The sequence below is a fragment of the Corvus moneduloides genome, chromosome 1 (genome assembly GCF_009650955.1).
Source record: "Corvus moneduloides isolate bCorMon1 chromosome 1, bCorMon1.pri, whole genome shotgun sequence".
NCBI classification, from domain to species: domain Eukaryota; kingdom Metazoa; phylum Chordata; class Aves; order Passeriformes; family Corvidae; genus Corvus; species Corvus moneduloides.
In genome coordinates, this window is record NC_045476.1 from 62,838,745 (window position 1) to 62,864,331 (window position 25,587).

The 25,587-nt window shown below is 38.3% G+C and overlaps 1 protein-coding gene across 6 annotated transcripts in view; it reads right to left on the reverse strand.

The window, feature by feature from the left end:
- The window catches only part of CDK14 (cyclin dependent kinase 14), a 320,374-nt gene that overhangs the window by 183,515 nt on the left and 111,272 nt on the right, over positions 1-25,587 (reverse strand). For all 6 annotated transcript variants that reach the window (XM_032112533.1, XM_032112560.1, XM_032112568.1 and 3 more), the window contains one exon: positions 2,274-2,368. In XM_032112533.1, the coding sequence (XP_031968424.1) occupies positions 2,274-2,368 (95 nt within the window). The remainder of the gene's footprint in view (positions 1-2,273; positions 2,369-25,587) is intronic.

Consider the following 25,587-nt stretch of genomic DNA (forward strand, 5'->3'; position numbering starts at 1 on the left):
TTCAGAAATGTACACCACCATGTAATTTTAATCACATTAATATTTTGACTTCTTTCAGTGCAAATTACTCATATGATTGAGCTAAACCATGTACAGGTGTTAAAATAACAACAAACCAGACATTACTGATACAGAGCTCAGTAACACCGATTGCACAGCTAGATTGCATACTCGACCAGCCAGAATTTGTACATTTAAATGGGCAACTGTAATTTTTGCCTCTGCACATTCATATTATGCACCGACTGGAAGATTTTTAACAAAAGGAACAAATGAGATCTTTGCAATCATGCAATTAAAACCTGTATCATGCACACCCACAAGAATTCAATTCAGGTTACGTGGGCACTCTCGAGCATTATCAGATGGCATTAGCTATTTGATCAGACTATAACTTTACATTATCTAACAATGAGAACAGACTTTTGTTATGAAATGCTGTCATCTCAAGGCACAGGAGCATGTTACAATGTCATTATTATACATTTAGGCTGTTAGGAGAGAATAAAGTATCCTTCCTTTCTTCCTGAGTACCACCTTGAGAGACTGCCTACCAGCCTAAACACTAAAATATTACTTGGATCAGTTGCTAGAAACCATTACTAAATGAGATTCTGAAACAGTCTCAATAGCCACCAAATGCCATGGGAACCAGAAGGTGCAACCTCCAGCAGGGTTGGTTCATTGTTGAAAAACAGCTAAGTGAATCCAGAAGAATGTGCCACTGCATGAAGCTTAATCTGTGTCTATACTTATCACGGACAGTACCATGATATAACATGTGTCTGGGAGCCAGAGTCTTAAACAACCTGTCAAAATAACCTTACTGGATATAAAATCGAGAAATTTGCATCAGTGTAATAAGAAAAATGTAAAATCCAGAAATTTGAAATTAGTATAATAGGGAAAACCATGTATTTTAGGGAGAAACATATTCTATACATCTAATTTCTCAACCAGTTCTGAAGAATACAGCTAAATACAGCTGCTGATAAATGGGACTGCAAAATGTATTCATATAAAGATATGCAAATAAGTACACTGACCATTACATAAAATTAAGTATCGAGGCTTTTCCTATGCTAATTCAGTGTGTAAGTCAGGAGCAGGAGAATCACTGATTTTCAGAAAAGGAATTAAATTTTCATTACTGTTCCAATACCTGAGGTAAAAAAACATGTACTGTATCAAATGCTCTCCAGGCTGCTGCAGCTAAATACCCACACCTTCACAGTGTAGCACTTTTATGTAAATACACAAGGTGAACAGTTTCTCCAGACAACATTTTGAAATGCTGTGTGCATTATCATGTAAAAATTAAGGCCTGCCCCTAAGAAACATACAAAACAATTCCATCTGTCTTAAGCAGAGATGTATTTAGAGTAATGCTAGCAACCACTGTACTTTATAAACACAGTGTCTTACAGACTACAACACAATAATTGCTATTATACTGAAAATCTAACGATCTCTAAACTAATTTTTTTCTTTTAAATTACATGTTCTTGGACCCATCTGTGAAAACTGGGAGGTTAATTATGATAGTACATTGCATAATTCCACAGCTAAATGCTAAAGTAGTTCTACATAAATGCCATATGTTTGTCTTAGAAAAACTAAAAAGATTAATTAGGAGGCCAAGGCCAGTACTTTGGAAAGTAATACTCTCAACACAATTAGATCCTTACACTGCCTACTATGTAAATTGAAGTTTTAATTAAGAGGTAAAGCATTAGTCATGGAAAAATTTTTAAAAAAAATCCTACATTCTAAATTGCATGCACCAGACATTTTTTTTTTTTTACTGGCATTGCTTATAAAAAGACACTCTGCACAAGCCAATCACAAAAAAAAAAAATTTTAAGTTGATATATGTTTTTCATCAAGGAACTACCTGTTAAGCATTTCAGCCCTGTTCTTCTTCCCTACATTATTCTCACCTATTTAAAGTTACCTGATCACATCAATAAAGAAAAAGCTCCAATAAACAAACTGTAACTAGGAAGCAGAGTAAGTTTGAAAAACCGACTCAACAGCATAAGGTCCTTCAGAAGCCCTAGCAGCCACTTCTCCATCTCTGAATCTGCTTTAGCCCAGCTTTCCACTTTTAGCCCACTCCACTACAAAGTATCATCTCTTACAGCCATCACTCTCCTGAACAAAGTAAAGGGTTATTTTGGCCTGGTTCATAGATCACTGATGGTAAAGAGAGCATTTCCATAAAATTCAGTACACTCTGGACCATATCTAGAACATATAGTCACTTTACTCACCACATATTCAAACACAAGTGTCAAGGTCTCCTTGGTGTGAATGATATCATGAAGCAGCACAATGTTTGCATGTTTCAATCCTTTCAAAAGAGAAGCTGAAAAGAAAAACATACATGTTATCTTAAAAAGGATCCAAATATTTTATCTTGATTGGCTTTCTTTTTTTAGTAACTTAAATGAGCTTCATAACCTGACAACAAATAGTTGTACTTTAGTATCTTCTATGTTTATGAGTTCCAGTTTTTTAAGATCACACCTTCCCATTCAATGCTATTTTCTCCTCCTTGCTGGTCAAACTCAGCCTCACTCTGAGGCCAAAATGAGCTGGAGCAAGAGATGCTTTCTTTACACAGCCTCCTCTAAGTGAATCACTCATGTCTGAGCAACCAGACACCAAGGGCACTCCTACATTCAAAGAGATTTTTTTTTGTCTCAGACAAAAGTCAAGCATGTCTTTTCAAAACATAATCTTTCCTATCCAACACAACAGAGTTGCTGTCTAAATTAAGTGCAGCATCTGTCCTAAGAATAAGGTTTTAAGCAGTAATTCTCCTTTCTCTCAAACAACAGAAATTTAATGGAATCATTTGAATTAGCCCATAAAAATAAATACACGGTATTTTCTCACTATATTTTTTAATGGTACTAGCTCATGTTTTCAGAAAAGACGAAGACTTATCTAGTGAACTTTCAGGTAATCTCCTTCACTAATTTTTTTTACAACATAATACATATTTAATGTTCATTCCATATTACATATTTAATGTTCCACAAGACATGGCATATTTTAGCAATATATGCTGACAAGCCATGTGTTGTTACCAATGTCATTCTGTCGTCGGTGCCTTGTCACCTCATGCATACATCTGAGCAGGACTATCAGTCACCCTAGCAAGTAAATAATAGATACAAAGACATGCAAATGAGTGGCATATTTCTAAACTCAATAATGGGGAACTATTTCCTGTCACCCTTCTACTTTTGTCAAAGAAAATAAATGAAAGACCAAATGTGTGTCTCAATCCTTTACTGTGCAAAATGGAAACTACAGAGCTTCCACAGCACTATTACCCCTTGCTGTCCTATTCAGGGTTTTCCATCAGGCTGAGGTAACTCCAGAGGTCATCTGGCTTTGAATGAAGATAAATATATATCATCTCTCACACTGGTCTTTAGGAGATCAATCTGACAAGTTAATCACTCTAGGAAGCAACACAAAAGCAACATGGCATCTGGCAGCATCAGTGTTCCTCCACAAACATCCTTAGCATCAAAACTTTGGAGTTCATCCTAGGCAGAAGGCAGGCAGCAAAGGGGAAAATACCATAAAGCTACTTCAAAGTGAGTATCATCACAGACATCATGATGACAGGACTGTAAACCTGCGAGGAAGCTCTATGACCAAGAATGAGGCAACCCTGCAACCTGGCTGAAGAGGTGAGAATAAAAATTTCAAAAGAGCTTGCTTTGGCCTGCACTCCATAGCTCGTGCTATTTAGAGAGCCAGCACTGAGGAATCTTTCCTGTGCTCTGATTTTGTTGCCACTGAGCTGTAAAACAGCTACTGCAATTACAAATAAGAATTCTAAACATTTGATCAGCAGATGTATAGCAACTTTTTTAACATTCCACAAATTAAATAGAGGCCTTTTTCGGAAAGGAAGAGCTGTGTGCAATTTTCATGGGATCCTCACCTTAGAAGTTGGAGAATTTCTTGGAACTAAAGCTCAGAGAGATTTGGATATGTTGGGGTGTTTTTAAAGACAATGATGAGAAAAGGGTATGGCTACAAACAAAAGATAAAGAGCAACTGTTTTGAAAGGTACCTTCTAGCAGAAACAAGAACTCTTAACCTGGGGAAACCCTCGGAAGAGTTCACCTGAAGTAACTGAGGTTTTACCAGCTCTTTCCTCAAACCTTATTGAACGAGCATACATTCACAGACACTGGGAACATAAAAACTGCCTCCTAGCAGAGCCTGTGTCGAACTGTAATAGTATTTATGACCTCTGACAGCTTTTGCTGTTCAGATCATCACCTGAGGCCTTAGTTCCTCTAGTTAGCCATTACTTTGTTGCTAGAACCTCTATATGGGTCATTAAAGCTTAAACAGTATCTTGAAAGCAGCTTACCTCAAGGTCTTTGCAAATACTGTCTTTCCCCTTCAGTCCCCTCCCCCACTCTTATTTATCTTCTCTAATATCCAATTCTCCCCTTTTACAGCCTCAATTATCAGCATCTGCCATATATTACAAGAACTACAAAATATCACCTGCAGGGAGAAATTTCTGTCTTCTCCATTAGTCCAACTGAAATACAGTAGGTAAAATAGCACAGAGAGCAAAATCATCTTAATTGCACTAATTTTACACTGCAGAAATAAGCAATTACACTATCAGTTTATATTGTGAGAAAACAAATGTAACTAGTGAAAATAAGAGAATTACCCCACATGCTCTTCTATCATGACTTACCATTAAGATTGCCTGTCTTGTGAAAACACTGTTTTGTTTCTTAAAAAAAAAACGGGGGGGGGGGGGGGGGGGGGGGAGTTAAAAATAGAAAAAAAAAAGTTGTCTGAAATAGGAAAGCTGTTTCTTCTTCCACAGAGTACTTTAAAAACAAAATGAAATATGAACCATCATATGGAGGTTTTTTTTTTTCCCCCAGAAAAACAGCTTTTCAGAACAAATGACCTATACACCTCCTCTTTTGGGCAAGTTTTTACTCAAAGGGGATAGAACTTTGGATGAACTCCACTAATTCAAAGACAAAACCCAGAAATTCATATCCAAAAGAATAAAAAAGAGTCCAGAGAATCTGTCAGCATCAGCTTGAGACAAGGCTGACTTTACCTTTGAACCTGCCAATGCAGCTGCTACTGGAGCTCAGTGAGAAGTCAGGTGCTGCTGTGCCTGGTGTTATTTCCAGAACAAAATAATTCTATCAGTGAAGGCCATCTCCATCCAGTGATTATCACACACGGATTTCACACAGAGTTGTTTTCTTTTAAGATAAAAACCTAAAATGTTGTTGAAAAAGCATTGCAACAACTCACAAAAGTGGTACTAGTACTCACTGTATTCTTGACACGTATTTTTAATAACAAAATTATACAATCCTGCTTCAAAAGTACTAGCACTCTTTTTTTACCCTTGGTATGAAATGTAAGATAAACAGATGGCAGCACTTTTAATTAATTTCTCCAAAGAGTTCTCAGGAGGAACAGCAGCAAGGAATGTTAAAATGCATTTTTAAAACACTTTGGACAAAGTATTACATGGGTTTGAATGGCCAGGTGCTTTTCTGTCACCTGTGCTTGCACAGTCCCACACAGCAAATTCTAACAGTAAAAACCAGGGAAGGCAAATTGTTGACATACTTCAACAATTAACAACATCCCAGATGATAATTTCTGTGACTTTTACACAAGCTCATGATCCGAGTCGCTAAATGTACCAACACTCCACACTCTCCATCAAGGGCTAATAACCATATTTGCATACTTAAAGGAAACACATTGCATTTGCTTGAATAACCATCACAAACTACGCCTCCAACAAGGGGATGCTCTCATCTATTATGAGCTCCTGGCAAGCTGCCATATCGCTTGTGTTGGTCAAGGAGGTTTTTGCTGTTCCCAGATGAGCTGGATTCTAAAGTACACTCACTCCACAAGCAAGGCAAGCCAGATGGACTACAGCCAACTCTCACCCAAAACCTGAGTAGCATCAGTAAATCAGTGCTTTGCTCCCTGCAGGGTTTACAGCATCAGCTCAAGCCTGACACTCCATTAACAAAGCCTTGTGACTTTTAGATCAGCCTCAGCTTGGAAGTGTTTTGAAAAAGGCTATTCCTGTATCTCATAAAATAACATTTCACAGCTGTATTATAAATTCAACAAAAGTAACTATTACTATTGACTCCCAGGTCACATGGAAGAACTTTGCACTAGCAAAGATAGTAGTTTTGGACGTGGCAAGTACATTAAACTCGAATATTAATTATGGTCATTTGATCATCCATTCAGTCTTTCAGTTCCTGACTATCATTTTATTCTCACTTTGTGAAAAATCACAAATCTTCACTGTGGCCCTAGACAGAAGAATAACCCATGATTTTCAAACTGGCTGGTATTTCAGTGACACGGAAGCTTTTCTCAGCAGTGGCAGAACTCAGCCTCATGCTGATCATATGCACCACAATGTACAACTGCTGCTGATGCTCTCTCATATTTCCGCAAAGGCTGTGATACTCTCAACATTTTCCTAAAAAGTATAGATATAAAAACACTTGCTTTCCTCAGTAGCTGGAGTGTCCTCTGGGATCACCATGCACCAGTGCTAACTATTGCTCATGCTGCTACTCACATGCAGCGCCCACCATTTCTTACTGCCACTCCAGGAGGATTTCTCTCATCAGGAGACTTTAGAAGACTGCACACCATGGAAGCTTGCACTTCTCTAATACTGTTAATGCAACTGTGCATCTCTGCTTCCCTGTTGGATTTTTGAGACGCCAAAGCACACACATTCTAGTCAGCAACACAAATCTCTGAAAGCAAGTAAGCTGCTGTGCTTCAGAGCCAAAAAACTTATCTTTAAAATTCTGCAGCTTGTCACACTCTGCAGACACAACGGTGCTCTCTGTCAGAGTGCCAACTTCCTTGCATACACAGTTGGGATCTGTCTCTGAGCTCTCCTGGAAAGGCATCTTTAGTGAGAAAACATTCATGGCATTTTTTTCTTATAATCATGTTTTCTGAACAAACACACTCAAATGCGTCTTATTGCCTGCACAAACTACAGTTCTGCTTCCCTCTCAGCAACTTATGTTTCAATCTATGTATCTTTCATAGCAATTTTTAAAATTTGGCCTGAGAGCACAACGGCCCTTATGCTTCTCATCCACTTCCCACACAGCAGGGATTTCTGTGTGCAAAACGTTACTTAGAATTCTACCACAGAGACAGGAATTCGGCACTCTGTTGGTTTTGCAGCAATAAATGTGCAGTAATTTCCTCCTCACAAATGTAGTCCCCAAATCTACTCTTTGCTATTTTCCAGTTCACCCATCTGAAATGATTTCCTATGAGCAAATAGCTTTGCTTTCCTAGAACCCTAACATAACAAAATTCAATTCAGTGAAATCTGTGCATCCTAGGTAAGATCACACCAACTAGAAACTTCCCATCTTCTCACCACAGGATATATTCTGCAGAATGATCATTATTTATAGCACATATATAATCCCAAGTAGAGCTGCATACCTATAAATGCACAGAATTGGTCAGCTTCCACTCTGATCTTAGCAGACACAATGCAATAAAGATATATAGGTCACTCTTCAGCTTGGGAAACTTTCTAGGAGGAAGTTTCATAACAAATTGCAAAAGAATTTGTGAGCTACAGAAAGAAGAAAAAGCAGAACAGAAAACTTTAGATGGGTTATTACATAAGCTTAGCTCAATTACCCTCTTTACAGCTAATTCCAACCTCATGAAAGTCTTTTCTAGATTTAACAAATGGTCCTTATTCTAGTTTTCATTAAGTCAAAAAAATGACAATCTGCCATTAAGGAAGCAAACAGTGTTTCACATGCTTGCAAGAAAGGAGTTGGTAGTCCTTCAACTGTAAGTTGCTTTGCTGGAGGGACTACATGGATCAAATTAGCTTCATCTACCCCCTAAGCCTCAATTCAGGCTTAGGGTGACTTCAACTTTTAACCAAATGCTTCTTTCATTTGTGAAATTTCTACTTGCTGCTCCTTCTTGAAAGTATAGTATGCTATTAGAGAAGAAATACAGAAAAAGGGTGTGTGTAACAACACATAGGCACCTTCAAAGGCTCTTGTTACAGCTGTAGTTCCCTAAGCAAAAGGCAAGTCACAAACCTGCTAAAATCTCTTTGCCTATTGAACTGGAACAGAACACTGGAAGGACTGATCAAATAAGCTCTGAAAAGCACTACAATATATTATTCTAACAGTTATGCAGAAGACTGCTGCCAGATGAAATGAATGTCTCTTTCATTACATTCTAGATATAAATTTATGCATTGTGTATTGTTCTCAATGCTCCTCCAACACAAGTACAGATGGAGGTTAAAAATAATGAGACATCATCCTATTAAAGCCAGACTCTTTTGGAAAGCAATTGCAATCTGCTACTCCTATCTTGTAGCAGCCAGTCATACTTTGCCTTCCCCATCCATTTCAGTATTCAAGAGGAGGAAACTGTGTAAACCGAAAATATGCAATGTGTACAGAAAACAACTCTATAATGCAGGTAGCACGTGAAAGCAGGAACATTTCTATTACTTTTTTATGCACACATAGCATGACTGGGACTAATAACACAATCTATTTATAAAACCATCACTGGCTGGTTTTAGCCTTGTTATCGTGATGAATTTCAGACACTGTCTTCACATAAATATCTATCTACCTTAGGATTACTTTGGAAGTTTTCAGCCTAAACAGTTCCTCCTATCTCCCAAAAAAACAGGCTTTAGTAACAAATTCTGTAACCCACTGAGTAACTTTCCCTTTGGAAAAAAAAGCAAACCCCCTCAACCCTGTGTTTTGGAGTAGATACTCAAAATCCGGGAACAAAGAGGCCTTTAAAATAGGAATACACACTTTGCCATCTCCATGAAAATACTCTAAATTTGGTAAAGTTAAAGCTTTGGAAATTGTTTCTTTGGGTCAGCCTGACTTCCAGAAGCGTGAAAGAAAGGAGGAATACCAAAAAGGGGAGATGGCAGGAATGGCTGTAATCCACAGTGGAACCTAGGACAGATGCATAAAGAGAAAGAAAAGCCAGAGGACAAAAGAACATCCTTCACAGATGGAAAAACGCAGGAAGTGGAAAGTAAGAGCACACAGACAAGACAGAAAAGGGACAGGACACAGAGCATGGGGTTGGCAAATACTCACATTTTGGGGGATGTACCCAAGAGCCTGCAGACACTAACACATATTCTCCACTGATGTCCATACAAGAACCCAAGATTCCCACCACTTTCAGCAGGAATCAATTAAAGTATCTGGCAGTTTTCCTCATTCTCCTGCAATTTCAGCCTACAGAGAGAAGCACCCTTCAAACTACCAGGTAACATTTCCATTCAAGCAGGATGTGTTCATATGAGAGCTAGCAAATACAATGAAACATTGGAGTGCACACCCAACACTAGAAAATGGAATACAGATTTCCACTTGCTTTTTCAAACACTTGCAACATTATTTAAACAAAAATCCAAATTGCAATAAGGAATGCCAGGCCAAGTGCTCAAAACAGGGATAGACTACAATTACAGGGGTTGCCGCAATGCGAACTCTGAGATACACGTTCCTGATGTCACTACCATGAGACAGGCCAGAGCTTCAGTTCACAGCTGCTTCACATCTATCTTGCATTTATCTCACACTTTGACAACCTGCAAATTCACAGCCTAACTTATCCTGCAGTGGCCAACTTGTGTGCTTGTACCCATTAACTGTTCTCAGGTCTTTAATTTTTTTTCACAGATAGAATAAGCAGTGGAAGGATCTTGCCCACTCATCAGAGAAGCTGAAAACTCTACCAGGTCCAAGTCAGAAAAAAATCAGCCTGATCTTTACCCCTACCTTACCACTGACTAAGCATCACTTTAAGTCACTCAAGATGGTAACATTACCGTGTCCCTCATTTTCTGAGCATTTCAATTTTTGATCTTCATTCACATTTATCAGAACCACAAAGTGCATACAATTATTACAGAACCCCAAGCAACCCTGTACACTGATATTACCCAATGTTATGCAAGTACTTTGAAAGTAATTTCAAAATAATCATCTAAAAGGACTCTCAGCAAGTGGGGTGCTGATAAAATGAACAAATATTTAAGTAGTCAGAGTAGAGTGACAAGTATTCTAGAAATTTTCAAAACCATCTGTGTTTTAGTAATGCACAGTAGGTGCCTATAGCTAAAGCCACCCATCAAGAACATTAAATTAAATTAATCGATCATCATCTGACAAAGGCAGAGATCACACAGCAGGACCAAACATGATGCTGTTGTGTAATTAAGGAAAGAATAGTACAAGTAGAGAGACCAAATTAAGTTTTCACAGGTAAACTTAATTATGACAACTTCTGAATGGTTGACTTTGCAACCATAATAAAGATCCTCTTCTGTAAATGGTGTATCTGCAATATTAATATTACATTGTCCAAATGAAGGAGCAAATAACCAAGTACCAGTACTGAACTTCATGCTCTGCTGAAGTCAGTGAGCATTTTGCTACTCACTTTTCCCAATGCATCAATATGACAAGAAATCACTTACCCTTATGTACCTGCAATGAATATTTTTTTGTACACAGAAGACAGAAAGGCATCATAGGAAATATTAAATTGCATTGACACGAAACTCAGTTGCCTACCAGCATACTTGAGCCACTACTCACAAATGAGGAATTCTACAGAAAAGCTATTTTAGAAAAAAATTACTTGTGCTCTATTTCTCAGTGGGCCATTTCCTTCAGAAAAAAAAAAACCTGCACGAAAAGCAGACTCATTTGTCAGCACACACTTCAGGCGGCAGAAAAAAAAGGCTTGTGGCATATGTCTTGCTATTTTTCAAAAAGGGAGCGAGACAGGAGTCTTTAAAAGATCATGTCAATTTTCTTCTTCTGGGTGGGTGAGGCTCAACATGCCTCTTTGCCCATAAGTGGAAAATAAAGCTGGAATGCTCATAGCATTGCTGTGTCTCTTGTGGAATGGTTTAGATGTTAAAGAAAGGCAGACTCAGTAGAAAGCTAGCAAACAATTAATTTTACAACTCTTCTAGTAAACAAAATCAATCACAGTGAAAATAAGGCATACTGTTCTGTAACTGAAAAGAGAAAAACATGGAGTATGTACAGGAAAAGAACAAAGATTTCACAATAAAGCAAATGAAATCCAGTCACTGTGTAACTTACCCTAAAAAACAACTCAAAACAATGAACTATTAGGCTTTTAAGCATCATTAGAATACGAATAATATCTAGAACACTTAAAAACGTTTTTAGGGATCAGAAATAACCTTAATTCAGGCTAGATCTCTTTGATGCCTTTTATAAGATTTGTAATTGATTTTTCTTTCTCATCCCAAAATACGTTAAGCATGCAGACTACAAAATGGCAATTTTCCCTCAGGTAACTTGTAAACTAATTTCTACCATGAAATAAAGCAATAAAGTGATGAAGCAAGCTTGCAGACACTATAGCAGAAAAACCCAGTGAAAGGTTTTGAAACCCAGTCTTTTCCAGACTAAATTAGTTGAAAGAGATTATATTGGTAATGGACAGCCATGCTTTACCATGACCAGCAAAGCCCTTTGGTGCCAACACTGCTGGACATCCATTTTGCAAGCACATAATCTGAAAATACGTTTTAAGTGTTCTTTCCACATGTGAAGGCCCTATCAATTCACAAGGAACAGATATACTGTCCTCCTTCTGCCTTTGCCCTGTGGTCTCCAGGTATTGTCTTGATTCTCACCCCATCATTGAATTGTCATTTACTCTTACAGTTCATAGTACCCATCAGCAATGTTAGTTGAATTTAAGGTGCAAGCAACGGAGGGGAAACAGAAGAACTGGGAGTCCCAGGATTTTTGCTTTATTCACCCCAGAATGTAACTATATCCAAATCAGTATGACTGCAAAATTTATAGGTTTACATTTAAGTGACAGCGAAGACCTGTTATTATCATGTCACTCTCTAGAGCAGCATGTGCTTAATGAAAGGTTGGGGACATTGTTCAACTTGGAAATATGTTTTGTACAGGACAAAAAAATTTCATTTAAGCCAAAGACAGTAAGCCTTGTATGTTTCTTTAAAAAGCAGCTGGCCCCCTCATAGAGCACAGGAGAGGTGCTAGAACAGAAAAGATGAGCTGAAGGGATGTCTCAGCTTCATGGAGTTGACAGCCATAGCTGACAGTGACAGGGTGATGCAAAAGTTAAGTGATGCTCAGAGGAGACCTCGTTGAGGTAAGGTAGTCATTTCTATCCTCCTACTTTTGCTAAAAACATACCCATAATTTTCAAGTACAGATTCAAAATTACCTGTGTAGATGCATGACATGAATCAAACCACGGATCTAAATCATACTGGAAGCCATTCTGAGCAATGACATAATTAAAGCACTCCTAAGAAATGTGAGAAAACACATTAAAAGGATCTCCGAGCATAACCCATTAACACCACAGGAGGTAAGAATGTTTTTTTAAAGGCCATCTTAACAGCTTGTCTGTCTACTACATACAGATATAAAACATCCAGACCCCTTGAAAATATACTCAGTTCTTCAATCCTGTTGTGTCATTCATCAATTATAATTACAGCAATTTACTGTTTGCTTTTCCAGATAAAATTCTTTTTATAGAATCATAGTAATTAACAATGACAGTAGCAAAATTGATAGCCCTGCTTCTTAAAGTACCCGTTCCTCTAAGATGACACTACTCCCTTAACAGACTTTAAACAAATGTCCTCATCTTTTCCAATTTGTGTCTAACAGTGTTTGTTCCAGTTAAAACGGGTCAGCTCTTTTCCAAGAGAGAACTAGAGAACAAATATGCTTTTTAATGTTGCTGACCTTTTTTTTCAAACAGTTCTCTGAACTCATTCATTGAAAGGTGGCCTTCAAAAGTTAGACTTCAGGTCAAGGAAGTGCTTTTTCTAGTTTCCGTGAAAATTTGTCCAATTTCTCAAAGTTTACATCTAGTCAATGGAAAATTGTACTTTAAAGCTGCACTTAAGCAGCTAAAATCTCCCAGAGAATCCATCCTCCCTGAGCATGCTTAAACACTCGGGTATTTGGCAGAAACAGAAGTCTGAGCCAAGAAGTCTGGAATACAACACCAGTTATAGATAAGACAGTGTCATCAGGAGAACAGTTCTAACAGTTTCCCCAAAATCACAGTCACAAACCTGGTTTTGGCTGAATGCATCTCCAAGTCCTGTGCTCCACTTCTGCTCCCCCCTCTTCACCCCTGCTAATGAAAAAAAGGGTGGGAAATGCTAGCCCTGTCCAATTAGATTCCCCACTCTCCATGCCATAGGCTCCTGGCTGAGGCCAGCCAAAGTCATCAACCCTTCCCATCTTCCTATTACTGCTTTCTACCCTGGTGGTGCTTTGAATGGCCCTGAATTTGCATTCTTCCAAACCCACCATGATAGTTGGTGTGATCCTCATGCCAACATCTATTTTTAACCTCCATTTCTCCTAGTTCTCCTCCCTCTCACTGCCCAGGTATGGACAATGCCAAGCATTCAGTGGGGCAGTCTTCTCCAGGCTGCCAGAGCACGTCAGAAAGGGAAATAAGAAGGCTAGAGGGAATACAGAAGGGAAACAGGGACAAAAATGCATGGATAATGCATATAAGAGTTTATAACTCTGTCAGTATGAGAGAAAAAAATCCAAAACCAAAGCTAAATACAAAGGGGGAAGTTTAAACCCGTGCAATGAAAATTTATCACCTAAAAAGCAAGTTTCACAAGCTCAGGACAAGCTAACAAGCCAAAATCCAAGAGCTTAAATCTTGGTTCATCATCCCACATAGTACCTGAGCCTAGAGATAAAGATGATTCTTTAGTTGTCTCTTTAAATCCTTCTTGCTTATTGTTATAGCTAAACAAAAAAGTGACTTGCTAACCAAACATGAGGCATGAAGGTTCTTGTTCCTGAGGAGAAACAGAACAGAAAAGAAGCAGGGCACCTTAAGCAGCAGGATTTAGAAGGAGCACAACAACATGCCTAGATTGTATTTCTCTGTAATTTCCATTTTCAGTTAGAAAGACAAAGCAAATAAAATACTAACAGAGTGGCTGAATCAATAAGTGTAGCTGAAACTCCTCCTAATGAGCTCCTTTTTACTTCCAAAACCCAAGCAAGGAGAAACATCAAACTTTAGCTGTTAACTTGATTTGACCAAGCACAAACTGGACTAGACCACTCAATGTACGAGTATGTTGCCAGTATGGGACCCGAACACCACAAAATTACAGGATATAATCTCCTTATAAATGTAGCACTATCACACGGTCAAAGATGAAACACTATCATGTAACCAACTGATCCCAAACAAACTTGCCCAGCACAAACAAAAGACTCTCCAGGGCAGTGCAACTGCACTATAGTCTAAGTTCAGTGCAAGCAACAATTTCATGCACATAAGACCAAGGTTCAGGAAAATGGCAAAGCCATAATTGCTTTGAAGCAGTTTCTCAACTTCTGAAAGTCTTTGGAATGTTTTGTTTCTCTAAAGAATCCTTTTCCAAGCAACTCTTGAAGATAGCTGATCTGTGACAGTATTTTGAGATACTGCAAAAGGGCAAACACATTTTTAGTTTCTACAACTAAAGTGAGAAAAGTGAGAACATCTTAGTATGCTGGAAAACACAGCTCAAGCACTGTAAAGTCCTTGGAGCTCTTTACTAGTGATTTGCTGCCTCATCACCTCATGTAAAATCAGAGAATGACTTCAACGAAGCCACCAAATTTTTATGGGCCCAGTTTTTCTCCCAAATGAACACCCTCTGACCTAAGAAATGATCACAGAAATTAGGACAGAAGCAAGTACTCATAGGCACTAACGAATTTTTTTCCTCCTTCATCATGGCTAGTTAGTGTGTATGTTGTATCAGACATTCTGCAACAGTAAACTGCACCTCTAAGGGAAATTGATAAATGAGGAATACTAAATCCCTGTTCCAACACATGCCAGAAAGCCTTGGCTAAAAATTAAGAACTGATTACATGGAGAACTCTGAGAGCACATTCCAGTTCAGATACTGATATTAAAATAGTGGCAGCCAAAGTGCTAACATTCACAAGGCCGAACATCCTTCCTAAATTCACAACACGTTTCAATATTTCAAATAGCACCAGCCTTATGAAAGCAGAACAGAAATATTCCGAAACAAAAAGAAAAGGATAGATCATTCGATGAAACAGGTACAGGAACACTACTCATTTATTTCTAATTAAGGCTCAGCACCCCAGTGATGACAAATCACAGACTCTGTGAGGTCCATCAAAATGCCTCTCCCCCAGCTGGTTCTGAAACTTACAAATGACAGTCTGATAATATTTGAAACAAACTGACAAGATTTCCACAGATAAACAAACCTGGCCTGAGGCAGTAAAACACATTCCTCTCCCAAAGTTCTCTGACCACAATAAACTGTGTCTAAAATATTAAGAACCATTTACCTGAGAAGAAACTACAGTTGTGTATCCATATCTTAAAGGTATATTTAATGTTAACTAAACAATGAGTGCTACACATCATAGGAAACACAGCGATGTCTTTGTCATTAAGGGGTATATGATTATCCGCAGGTATTTTTCCAACATTTTGTTGGGCTTTAACAATTGCTGTCAATAAAACCTTGTCCTTGTATACAGTTTGGCTTTCATTTCACTTGAGGAGCTTTTATAAACTTGTTTACATAATTCTCAAAGATGCAGATTTATAACTGTCAATGATTTTACAAGGTTAATGGCCTCTGTAATTAAAACAAATGAATGAGAAACTCAGCTACTCTAAATTTATGTGCTTCAGTCAACCAGAAAAACAGCAAACTCTGCAAAGAACATGGATGTATGAACCAGAGTAAAACTCACCTTTTGCTGACTGCTCCAAAGCAATGTACAGCAAGGGAGATACTTCTATTACTGATACACTTAGACTCTGGGGTATTTTGAAACATAAAATTCTAGGAATAGAGATTAATGGAATTTCTAGTCTAATTTCCAGATCTAGATGCATCTGAGACATACTTTTACTCCAGAGGTGTAATTTGAATTTAACAAACAACAAACACACACGCCAGAATAGAAGTTTGTATTGTATGATACTGAAGGCTCAAAAATACAGATTGTCTTTTCAGGAGCATATCTATTATTGAAGATAGTTTTAAATTACTTTAAACCTCACTTTCTTTAATTTTTTTATTTAGACCTCAAGCTTTTAATTAGTATATTTTTAAATAGGTTAATTTAATCCATATCACACCTCGACAATTTTATATTGAATTAATTGACATACATTAGCAAGCAGAAAGCTAGATCACACCATACTCTTTTTCTTTTAGGTCATATAATCTGAAACTGTAATAATTATAACCAAATTTCTTTGCGGAACTAAAACTTCTGCCATCCAAATTTCACTAAAGAACTTGATTCCACAGCAATAACAGATCAGAAATTCAGTCTAGAAAAAATGAAAGGGATAAAATCTCCTGATGTTTAAGGTGGCTTTTTTAAGGTTCAAAGGTTTCCTATTGCCTTAGAGAGGTTAGAAGTTGCTTTGTGTTCTTGAACTGTGATCAGGAGTTATTCACATGTAATTGAATGTGACATTCTACCTTCTTGTCCACAGCCATAAAAACGGATGACAAACATGAATGCAAGGCTGATGGCAAGATGGGACTATTATTAATGCAATTCATAAGCACCTTGGACTTCTGGCAGAAATCTGACAGAAAGGTGTTAAAGTCTTGAACACACTGTCCACAGATATACTTTTATAGGTTATTTAATTTGACCTCCTTAGCACAAGAAGCCATTTCCAAGCTCATAAATTTTTACTGAGCATATCTTCAGAAAGACATCTCTTGTCTTGCAACAACCCTGCAGCACAAGTGCCCCCAAACTTCATTCACATTTGGAAGAGTAGGAAGTCCATCTAATCCTTGCACTGATAACTTAAGCAAAGCCTGTTTAATCAGACTTTTAATGGAGACTATACATTTCTCCAAAACCTTTTCTTTTGCTTTTATATAGATTTGTACTAATTTGTGCAAGCAAGACTGAGAGCAGCATACAGACACACATCAATGCGATCACTTGAATTCTGTTTGTGAGCCACAGCTACAACCCTTAGCTTCTCCACTGGCATGCAAAATAAAGCATTTTTGATTATGCAAATAGTCCTCTGCTTTGTGAATAGGGCCTCAAGTGATTCAAATGCTAATTCTGTTAGAAACCTTGATGCAAAGCCAGTATTTCAACCATGTCAGCTTTATAACCAAGACTTTCTGAGAAACACGTAATTGCAAATTGAAAAATATCTTTTAGAACTAGAAATACATAGAGATAAAGTAACCTGGAGAAGTGGGAAAGTTCTTTACAGCTTTCTGTCAACGGGCCTTCAACCTGCTGCATTTTGCTTTGAGTTAGATGCCCCTTCAGGAAGTGTCAGTTTCCTAACAGTGGCAATGTAGGCACTGCTGCACTGAGAAAACCAGAAATGAAACAACAAAAGTAAATTTTTATCTTGTCCAGAGAATAATGTGCTAAATATTTGGGGTTTATGTCTTCTTGTTTGCTTAATAAAACCTTTGCACAATCCAGTGAGTGCCTGTATGAAAATGTTCTTGCCATTATTAAACACATTTTTGAGCCCTCACAGCACAAAAAAGAGCAAGCATGCATCCTGGATTTCAAAGAAATAGGGGGAAAGGGAAGTGAGTGAGAATGCATATGGGAAATGTGTAAAAAGCTTTTCTTTTTAGTTTGCAAGCAGTTTTGATTTACTTTTTTCCCCCCCCCCCCCCCAATTAGTTGCATTTAACCTACTACAGTATTTTGTCCTCTCAAGTTCTAGGAGATATGAGGGAAGGGAGAATGTTTTCAGATGGAATCCAGCCACACTGGCACTGCCATCAGCCTGTGTGCAAAGCTGCCTTGATGGTACACCAACATTCTTACCACCCTCTTGACTTTCTTGATTGCTTCTGCTCAGGGAAAACCAGCTGATAATTAAGGCTAAGTAAAATCAGTGGGTCTAATTATCTGAGCGACACAACTAAAACAGGCCTCAAAGAACTAACCTGCAGCCTATAGACCCAAACACGGGTGTTAGGAAGCTTCCACATGAGGTCAGAAGCAAAAAGTTAAATAATATAAATTACCTGTCATTGACGGTGCCAGTTTTGAGCATCTCCTCAAGGCAAAATCCACAGAACCCTTATTTGCATTAACCCCTTCCTAACACCCCAAAGGAAAAGAAAACTGGTCTGTACCACTTCTGCACTGATTAAGGGAACTCTGAAACAAGCACAAAACAAACAAGCTAGATCAGATCAGAACAGGTACAAATCACTGGGTTTAGCCCACCTAAAATATGCTTATTTACAAGGCTTCCTCCGTTCATTTTGTTTTAAGTTCACTTTTCAATTGGCTCCAGCTAAATCTGCTGTCAGCTGAGAAGCTGTGGAAGTTTGTGACAAGTGGCTCAGACCTCAGAAATTCAGAAATACACAGTTCCAGATTCTACAGCTGCATATCCCATAGTGATGACTTCTAGACTCCACTGCCATGGCTTGTATTCTAATAAATGGGTCAGAGGTGGAAGGTCACATATCCTATTACCAGTCTCTGAACCATCCAGTTCCCCTTCATCTCAGCAGAAAAATGCAACATATTATCAGCTTCTTTTTTAATATTGCTTACTCGGGGGGAACATTCTAAAGTAAAATAATGTGGATATTCATTTTCATTGCTTTGAAGAAGACAGTAAAGGTCAAGTTCTAATTTTGAAATGCTGCTCTCTTCATATTGGTTATAAAGCCTGAAAGCAGTAACTCCACCCATGCTGGAAGAAGAGATCCCATTATGAAGGATATATTTCAGTACTGTATAATTCCTGAATGATAATCTCCCACCTCTCCCAAAAAAACCTGCAAAATTGAACTGTTTGCAACACAATCTTCAGGCTATGGAAAAATACAAAAGAGGAAAAAGAGCAGTGCTGTCTCCCGAAGGAATGGTCTCACCCAGACAACTGTGCCTACAGCATCTGACAGCAGGTAGACCAAAGAAAAAAAGGAGCCTGTGAAGAAACAGAAAAAAGGAATATTTTTTTCCTCACATATATAACTTTAAAATTAGATGTATTTGCTACCACTTTTTTTCACTGTTTTGATTAAAATTAATCTTTTCCTTCCTATGAGAAAGGTATTAGTTTTTCTTAATGACTAGTGGTTGGTAGTTGCTGCCATATTTCATGCCAGTACAAAGACGTAGGCTGCTGAAAATATTTCTTAACTATTTCAAAGTTTAGAAACAATTCATGCTTAAAATTTACAGCAAATTATTGTGATCTAAACATAGCATTTTACCATACTGGAATTTTTTACTTCCCTGTATACACGACATATTTAAGGAAGAATTTAATCATTACCACAAAAGGTGGGAATAAAAGGCAGCAAAACAAAATACTGCAGTAGTCTCCTCCTCTCAGGCTGCCCATCTTCTCAACTAGCAAGTCTCTATTTATGTCATGGCCCCAATCTTTTGAAAATAAGTATCATTTTCCCTTTGATATAGGAATGATTTGTTAAGATATTCAAACAGAATAGTCTCTTGTATCTGTAAAGAGACTGAAGGTGCTTAATTTTATAAATAAGTTACAAATTTGAAATAAACTAGTGGATTTTTCTCAAAGAAAAAAAAAGTACTTCTTGTGCTGTGGACAAAAGCACTGAAAACAAAGGCATTGTTGTGGGTCCAGCAGTAGCACATGCACATCTTCATTGTTACATTCATGTCTGAAGAACCAAGACAGTTTTTAAATAATTTATACTCATCAGGAGAATTAGGATAATTCATTCATGAACTTTCTGTGTTAAAACACACACAAAGCTATTCTTACCATGTTTATGAATGATGACTGAATTCAGTAGCAAGAAGATGGTGACATGTCTCAGACATGACTTTTGATGAAGATGGATAACTTTCACGGAAAGCATTTTTACTTTATCTAGAGGTTGGTACGTGTCCAACTCACATTAGACATTCTCTAGGATGATCAAAGACAGTATGTGACTCTTCACAAAGGAATTTGTTCGTGGGGGGACAGAGTTAATTGTTTTTCCAAGTCTTAAAGACATACAGGAGACACATGAACACACAATACACATATGCACCCATACAATTCTTTCTATATATGTAGTGGTTTATCTCCTTCAAGGGGAAGAGCTGTAACACAAGGAAACCAGACTGTTGGGGTCCCTCCCCCGCCGTGTAGCCCTGGGAGAGGGGCCCTGAGGGGACAGGCGCGGGGCTTCCCTGCCCCTGCTCAGCCTCGTTCCCATTGGTTGGTTTGTGTTCCCTGCGCGGGCAGAAGGACCCTTGGTCCCGTGACTGGAACAGTTCCTGGGCAGAGCTCCGGCCATGCGGCTGGAGAAATAAACATCTCTGAAACATCTAGCAAGAATCTGTCTGTCCATATATATTTCCTTTCCACGGGACTCCTGGTTTGATATATGCGTGTTGCAGTATCCCCACTGCAACACCAGACAACCTTCTAAGGTCGTTATTTTGCAGTTTACCCAAAGTTGAAACCAATTCTGCTGAGATACAACAGTCATTTTGTACTTCTACGCGTTAAAAAGACCATGGATAAAACTGAAGCTGACTGAACTGGTTCAAACACTGAGTTGCCACCTTGCTTTGGTATTTTCAAAATCCAGGACACAGCAGTGGAAAAACATACACAGAGATCTTGACAGAGACAAATGTCTTTGTGCAGATTTGAAGTCACCACTTTCATCATAAGACTGAATGATATTGTTGTCTAGATTATCCCCTTTGCAAAAGGGAGATATAACAAAGAAAAAACAATGAGAAGAACTAGCTAGGTTCTTTGCCTCAACATCAGAGATATCAAATTTTTATTTCACCAGGTGGCCATGGAAGATACTGGCACTTGGATGGGTGCATGAGGGTCTCCAAGCAGTTCCAGCTGAGACATGCCATCACTTGCTAGTATCTCCACTCATATTAAGAAGCTGGTTTCTGTACCACCAGTTCAATCCACTCCAATTGGGATATGGCCACAAGATAAAAAGTAATGCTACTTGGAGAAGGATTAACTTAGCTCTACTTTTTATGGTGGCAGAATGTGCTGTAAGAGAGCATTAAATTTGCATACAGCATAAAGAGACAGACTCTCAATAACTTCCACTCAAACAAGAAAGCCATGAGGGCTACATAAGGGTTCTGTATGACTTATAGATGCATATTATCATTATATATGACGAAGGATTGCCATCCTTCTTGTATCCTCCATACTCTGTAATTGTCATGTGTTTTCTACCCTTCCTGTCACACTATCAGGGACAGCGAGAGCAGCAGACCAGAATATATAAAGCAGCAGTTCCAATTCCTACATTAAATAGGGAAGAGAAGAAACAGTTTTTGAGCAGAAAAAAACTGCTCTGAGCAGAAAGCCCCAGGAGCAAAAAAGCCAAGTCAGAGGGCCCTGAAACTCAGGTCAGAGGAACCTGCAGGCAAAAGCCATACTGAGAAGGGTTCAATAGCACTTGTGAACTAATGGATTTGCAATCTTCCAGCACTGGAACTAGCACAAGATCCCTTATCCAACACTTTCCATGTGAGCAATGAGGACGCAGAGACAACTTCTTCAGTGGTAGTAGGGCAGAGCCTGAAAGGTCTGCCATTAAGCTAACATAACAAGGATGAGGAAAGAATTCTTGATGGCAAAATGATCCTATTGAAAAAAAAAAAAATCTTCAATGTGTCACCCCATTCTTTTCTTGCTTGAACTGTGCTCAAGAACAAAAGCCAGAAGAAGGTCACAGCTTGAACATCAAAAGTACTGAATGAAGATTCAATTCATACAGTCGTGTTCCATCTCAGCAGGGCACAGATAAAATGTTGGAGAGGGAATAGGAGGAGGACAGAGGAGATGGAATATTCTGTGGAACAAATTTAGCTCTATGAAACTGGATAATTTGGAATTTGGATTTGTACTTCTCAGAAAAGCATGACACTTTTCCTACATGATGGGAGCTCATTATAGAGTTTAAAATTTATAACATGATTCTCAAAGGGAAACACCATAATTTATGCCATATTTATGTAATTCCAGCTCTCCTGAAGGTTTCCTAATTGAGAAAACTGCTAATTTGCTAGACAGTAAAAAAAAACCTCAGAAGTAAAAAAAGGAAAGACTATGCTCAGTCTGTGAATATCAAGGTACAAAGAAACAAACAGGACAGACTTTTTCAACCTCTACCATTTCTGACCACCCTACATTCACATAAGCTTTCATTTGGCCCATGAAAAAAAGCAAATAGCACAGTGCAATTTGGACGCACTGAAACGCAGGATAAAATATTATCACAACTTGCACTGTATATGAGACTAGAAAACTATCCACTCTCCCGTGTTCATCTTAGGTGACAAGGAATTCAGTTCACCTGCTTCAGCCAGCCAGTCTAACTGCTTTCAGGGAAAAGCAAATGAGTACTGTCAGAAAAAAAAATTAGCAGCCAGTCAGGGTTGGAGAGAACAGCAGGAGGGAAAGCAGAGTAAAGATGAAGCTCCTGCTGCTTCCAAGCTTCATATCACATTGCCAAAGATCTAACACACTTCTCTTAGACATACACAACAGCACATGCAGGAGAAAGCACAAATGAAACATAGCTGAAAATCGGAGCTATCAAAAAAACTTTCAGAAAAAATCTCCAGAAATTAAAGGCAGTTTTTCTATTCATGTTCAACAAAAAATAGTATACACTTCTCTGCAACATGAGAGGGTATTTAATAAGTAACAGCTAAAAGTCTTGGAAATTTTAAAAGTTGACTTCATTTCATGAAAAAGGTCCCAGGAACATCCTTTTCCAAATGCACTGTAGTTTTTGAAGCCCAGTCTGACTTAATTTGGGAACCTTGTATTCCTCTTTTATCTCGAGGAAACCCACAGTTTGGGTAAGGCTGCAGGATGACCATAAGAGAGACCAGATGGAAAAATAAAAATTGCTGGAGTTTCTTTACTTCTGAATACTTCTTGACCTTAAATATACAATGACACAGTGTCCCAAAGGTTCTTGGCTTGCGTGTTTTATTTTTAACAACACTGAAAAACAAAGCTGTTACGACGCCAAGCTCAATTGGCTTTGCAGGGGCTTTACAGTTAATTGAGCCGTAGCTATTTAGCCTGCAGTAGGCACCAGCTCTGCCAGCCCCGTAGGCAATGAAAAAGTTCCCCAAGCTACAGCCAAGCTACTGTCCTTTTCTTTCTTTACTTAAATGCTCCAAAGCAATGTGGCTTTTGGGGAGAGTGAGCTTATCTTCAGACTCTAAAAACATGGACACAAACCCCCTATAGTAACTCTTGTGACATCCATGCTCAGAATAGCTACATCTCCATCATCTTAAACATAATCTCTTGAAGTTCCCTGAGGCTTGTTGAGCCAGATACATGTGAAGCTTTTAGGCATTACAGTTAGGGAAATTTAAATTTCTTGACTGGACTTCGTGAGGGAAATCTGAAAGTCCTCTAAACTCTTTATCACTCAAAGCAGTTGTTAAGCTTCCTTATTTAAAAAAAAAAAAAAAAAGCAACCAAAAAACACCCAAACCAACCCTGAATAAAATGAATAGGTTTACATTATGTAGGTGGATGATTTAACTTCCAATTAAAAAAAAAAAATTATTCTTTACTGGAAGACAAAGACAGGATCACTGCAATTTTCATGTTTACCTTCTATCAGTAGATCAACCAATGACTCTTAAAAAAATATAGGCAGATACTGTTTCACTGTGCCCTTGACCTACAGCATACAACCTTCCAGACCTACTCTAATACAGTGAATAGGAGGCTTATCACCATGAGTCATCTAAATAGTGCCATGAGGTCATTTGTTGACTTCAGTGTTATAAAGACCATTAGGCTACATATCAGTCAAAAATCACTGAGCTGGGAAGTGCATGCAATAATTCAGGTCAAAATTCAGGATGAGGTCACAAGAATTATACCTACTGAGCCAAAATACAATTTTCTGGAGCTCTTCCTTAGATGGTATGGGTACAGAATCTGCTATTTCTCCGGGATAATACAAAAGCACAGCTGCTTTACATCACTCACAGCATTGTTAATATAAATCAGTGTTTTCCACTGTACACCAATTAGGAACACTGGGCAATAAATTACACATTCACTTAGGTAAGAGCTTTCTCTTGGCAAACTTCTGATCTCCCTTGTATTCCTTTCTTAGCAGTTATTCCAGTTCAATTTTCCACAGATAAAAGTTTTGTGAATATTTATCCCCTCCAGCCTGACAATGTCAGAACGGGAGGCCTCAGAAAACCTCCCAGCCTCAAAGAGGCTGTCTAGTATAAATATACATCCTGGGGAATAATATATTATATATTATAATATATAACATATATTATATATGTAATATAAATCTGGAGAATAAATGTGAACTCTCATTTCTTTCTTAGAGACTGTTTCAGGTTTTCATTTTTTGTTTCTCTTATAATCATAGAATGGCTTGGGTTGGAAAAGACCTTAAAGATCACCAAATTCCAACCCCGTGCCATAGGCAGGGACACCTTTCACTAGACCAGGTTGCTCAGAGCCTCATTAAACCTGGCCTTGAATCATTTCCAGGGATGGGACAGCCACAATTTCTCTGGCAAGCCTGTTCTAGTACCTCACAACCCTCGCAGTAAAGAGATTCTTCTTGATATCTACTCTCTGTCAGTTTAAAGCCATTTCCCCATGTCCTGTCACTACACGCTCTTGTTAAATAAAAGTCCCTCTCTGTCTTTCTTGTAGGCTCCCTTCAGGTAGTGGAGGACTGCAATTAGGTAACCCCTAAGCATTCTCTTTTCCAGGCTGAATAAACCCAATTTTCTCAGCCTTTCCTCATGGGAAAGGCGCTCTATCCCTCTAATCAACTTGGCGGCCTCCTCTTGACTCATTGCCACCACACAGTGAGATAAGGATGAAAGAGGCCTGAAACTCTGAAGACTTCTGAAGACGTTCTGTGGCCAAGAGTTAAGCATCTCGCTTCCCTGCTCTGTACCAGCACTCAGATGAACTAAGTTTTCTCCCCCAGCTCACAAAATAAACTTATTCAGTATGCACGATAAACTGCTCTTTAAAAATTAAAAACTTTCATTGAGCAATTCCTGTATTCTTTGTAATTTTATAATGCAAGACAGCAGACTGCTTCCAAAGCCCTTATGTGGTATTTCTGCTGCTATCCATACGTGGCATTAAGACCATAGCCTTTGACAGTGAAGTAGATGGAAAATTATTATCTGAGAAGCTGCCAAATGAAAGATGTAGAGACTATCACATGAGCACTTTTAAATGTGACACACAAATTGGTACAAATACATATAAATTACAACATGTAAATACAATAATTAATAAAAAGAAAAATAAACTGAAAGTTGCCCAATCGTGGCATTTAAATGACGAAGTACAAAAATACCTACAAAACTGGATGAT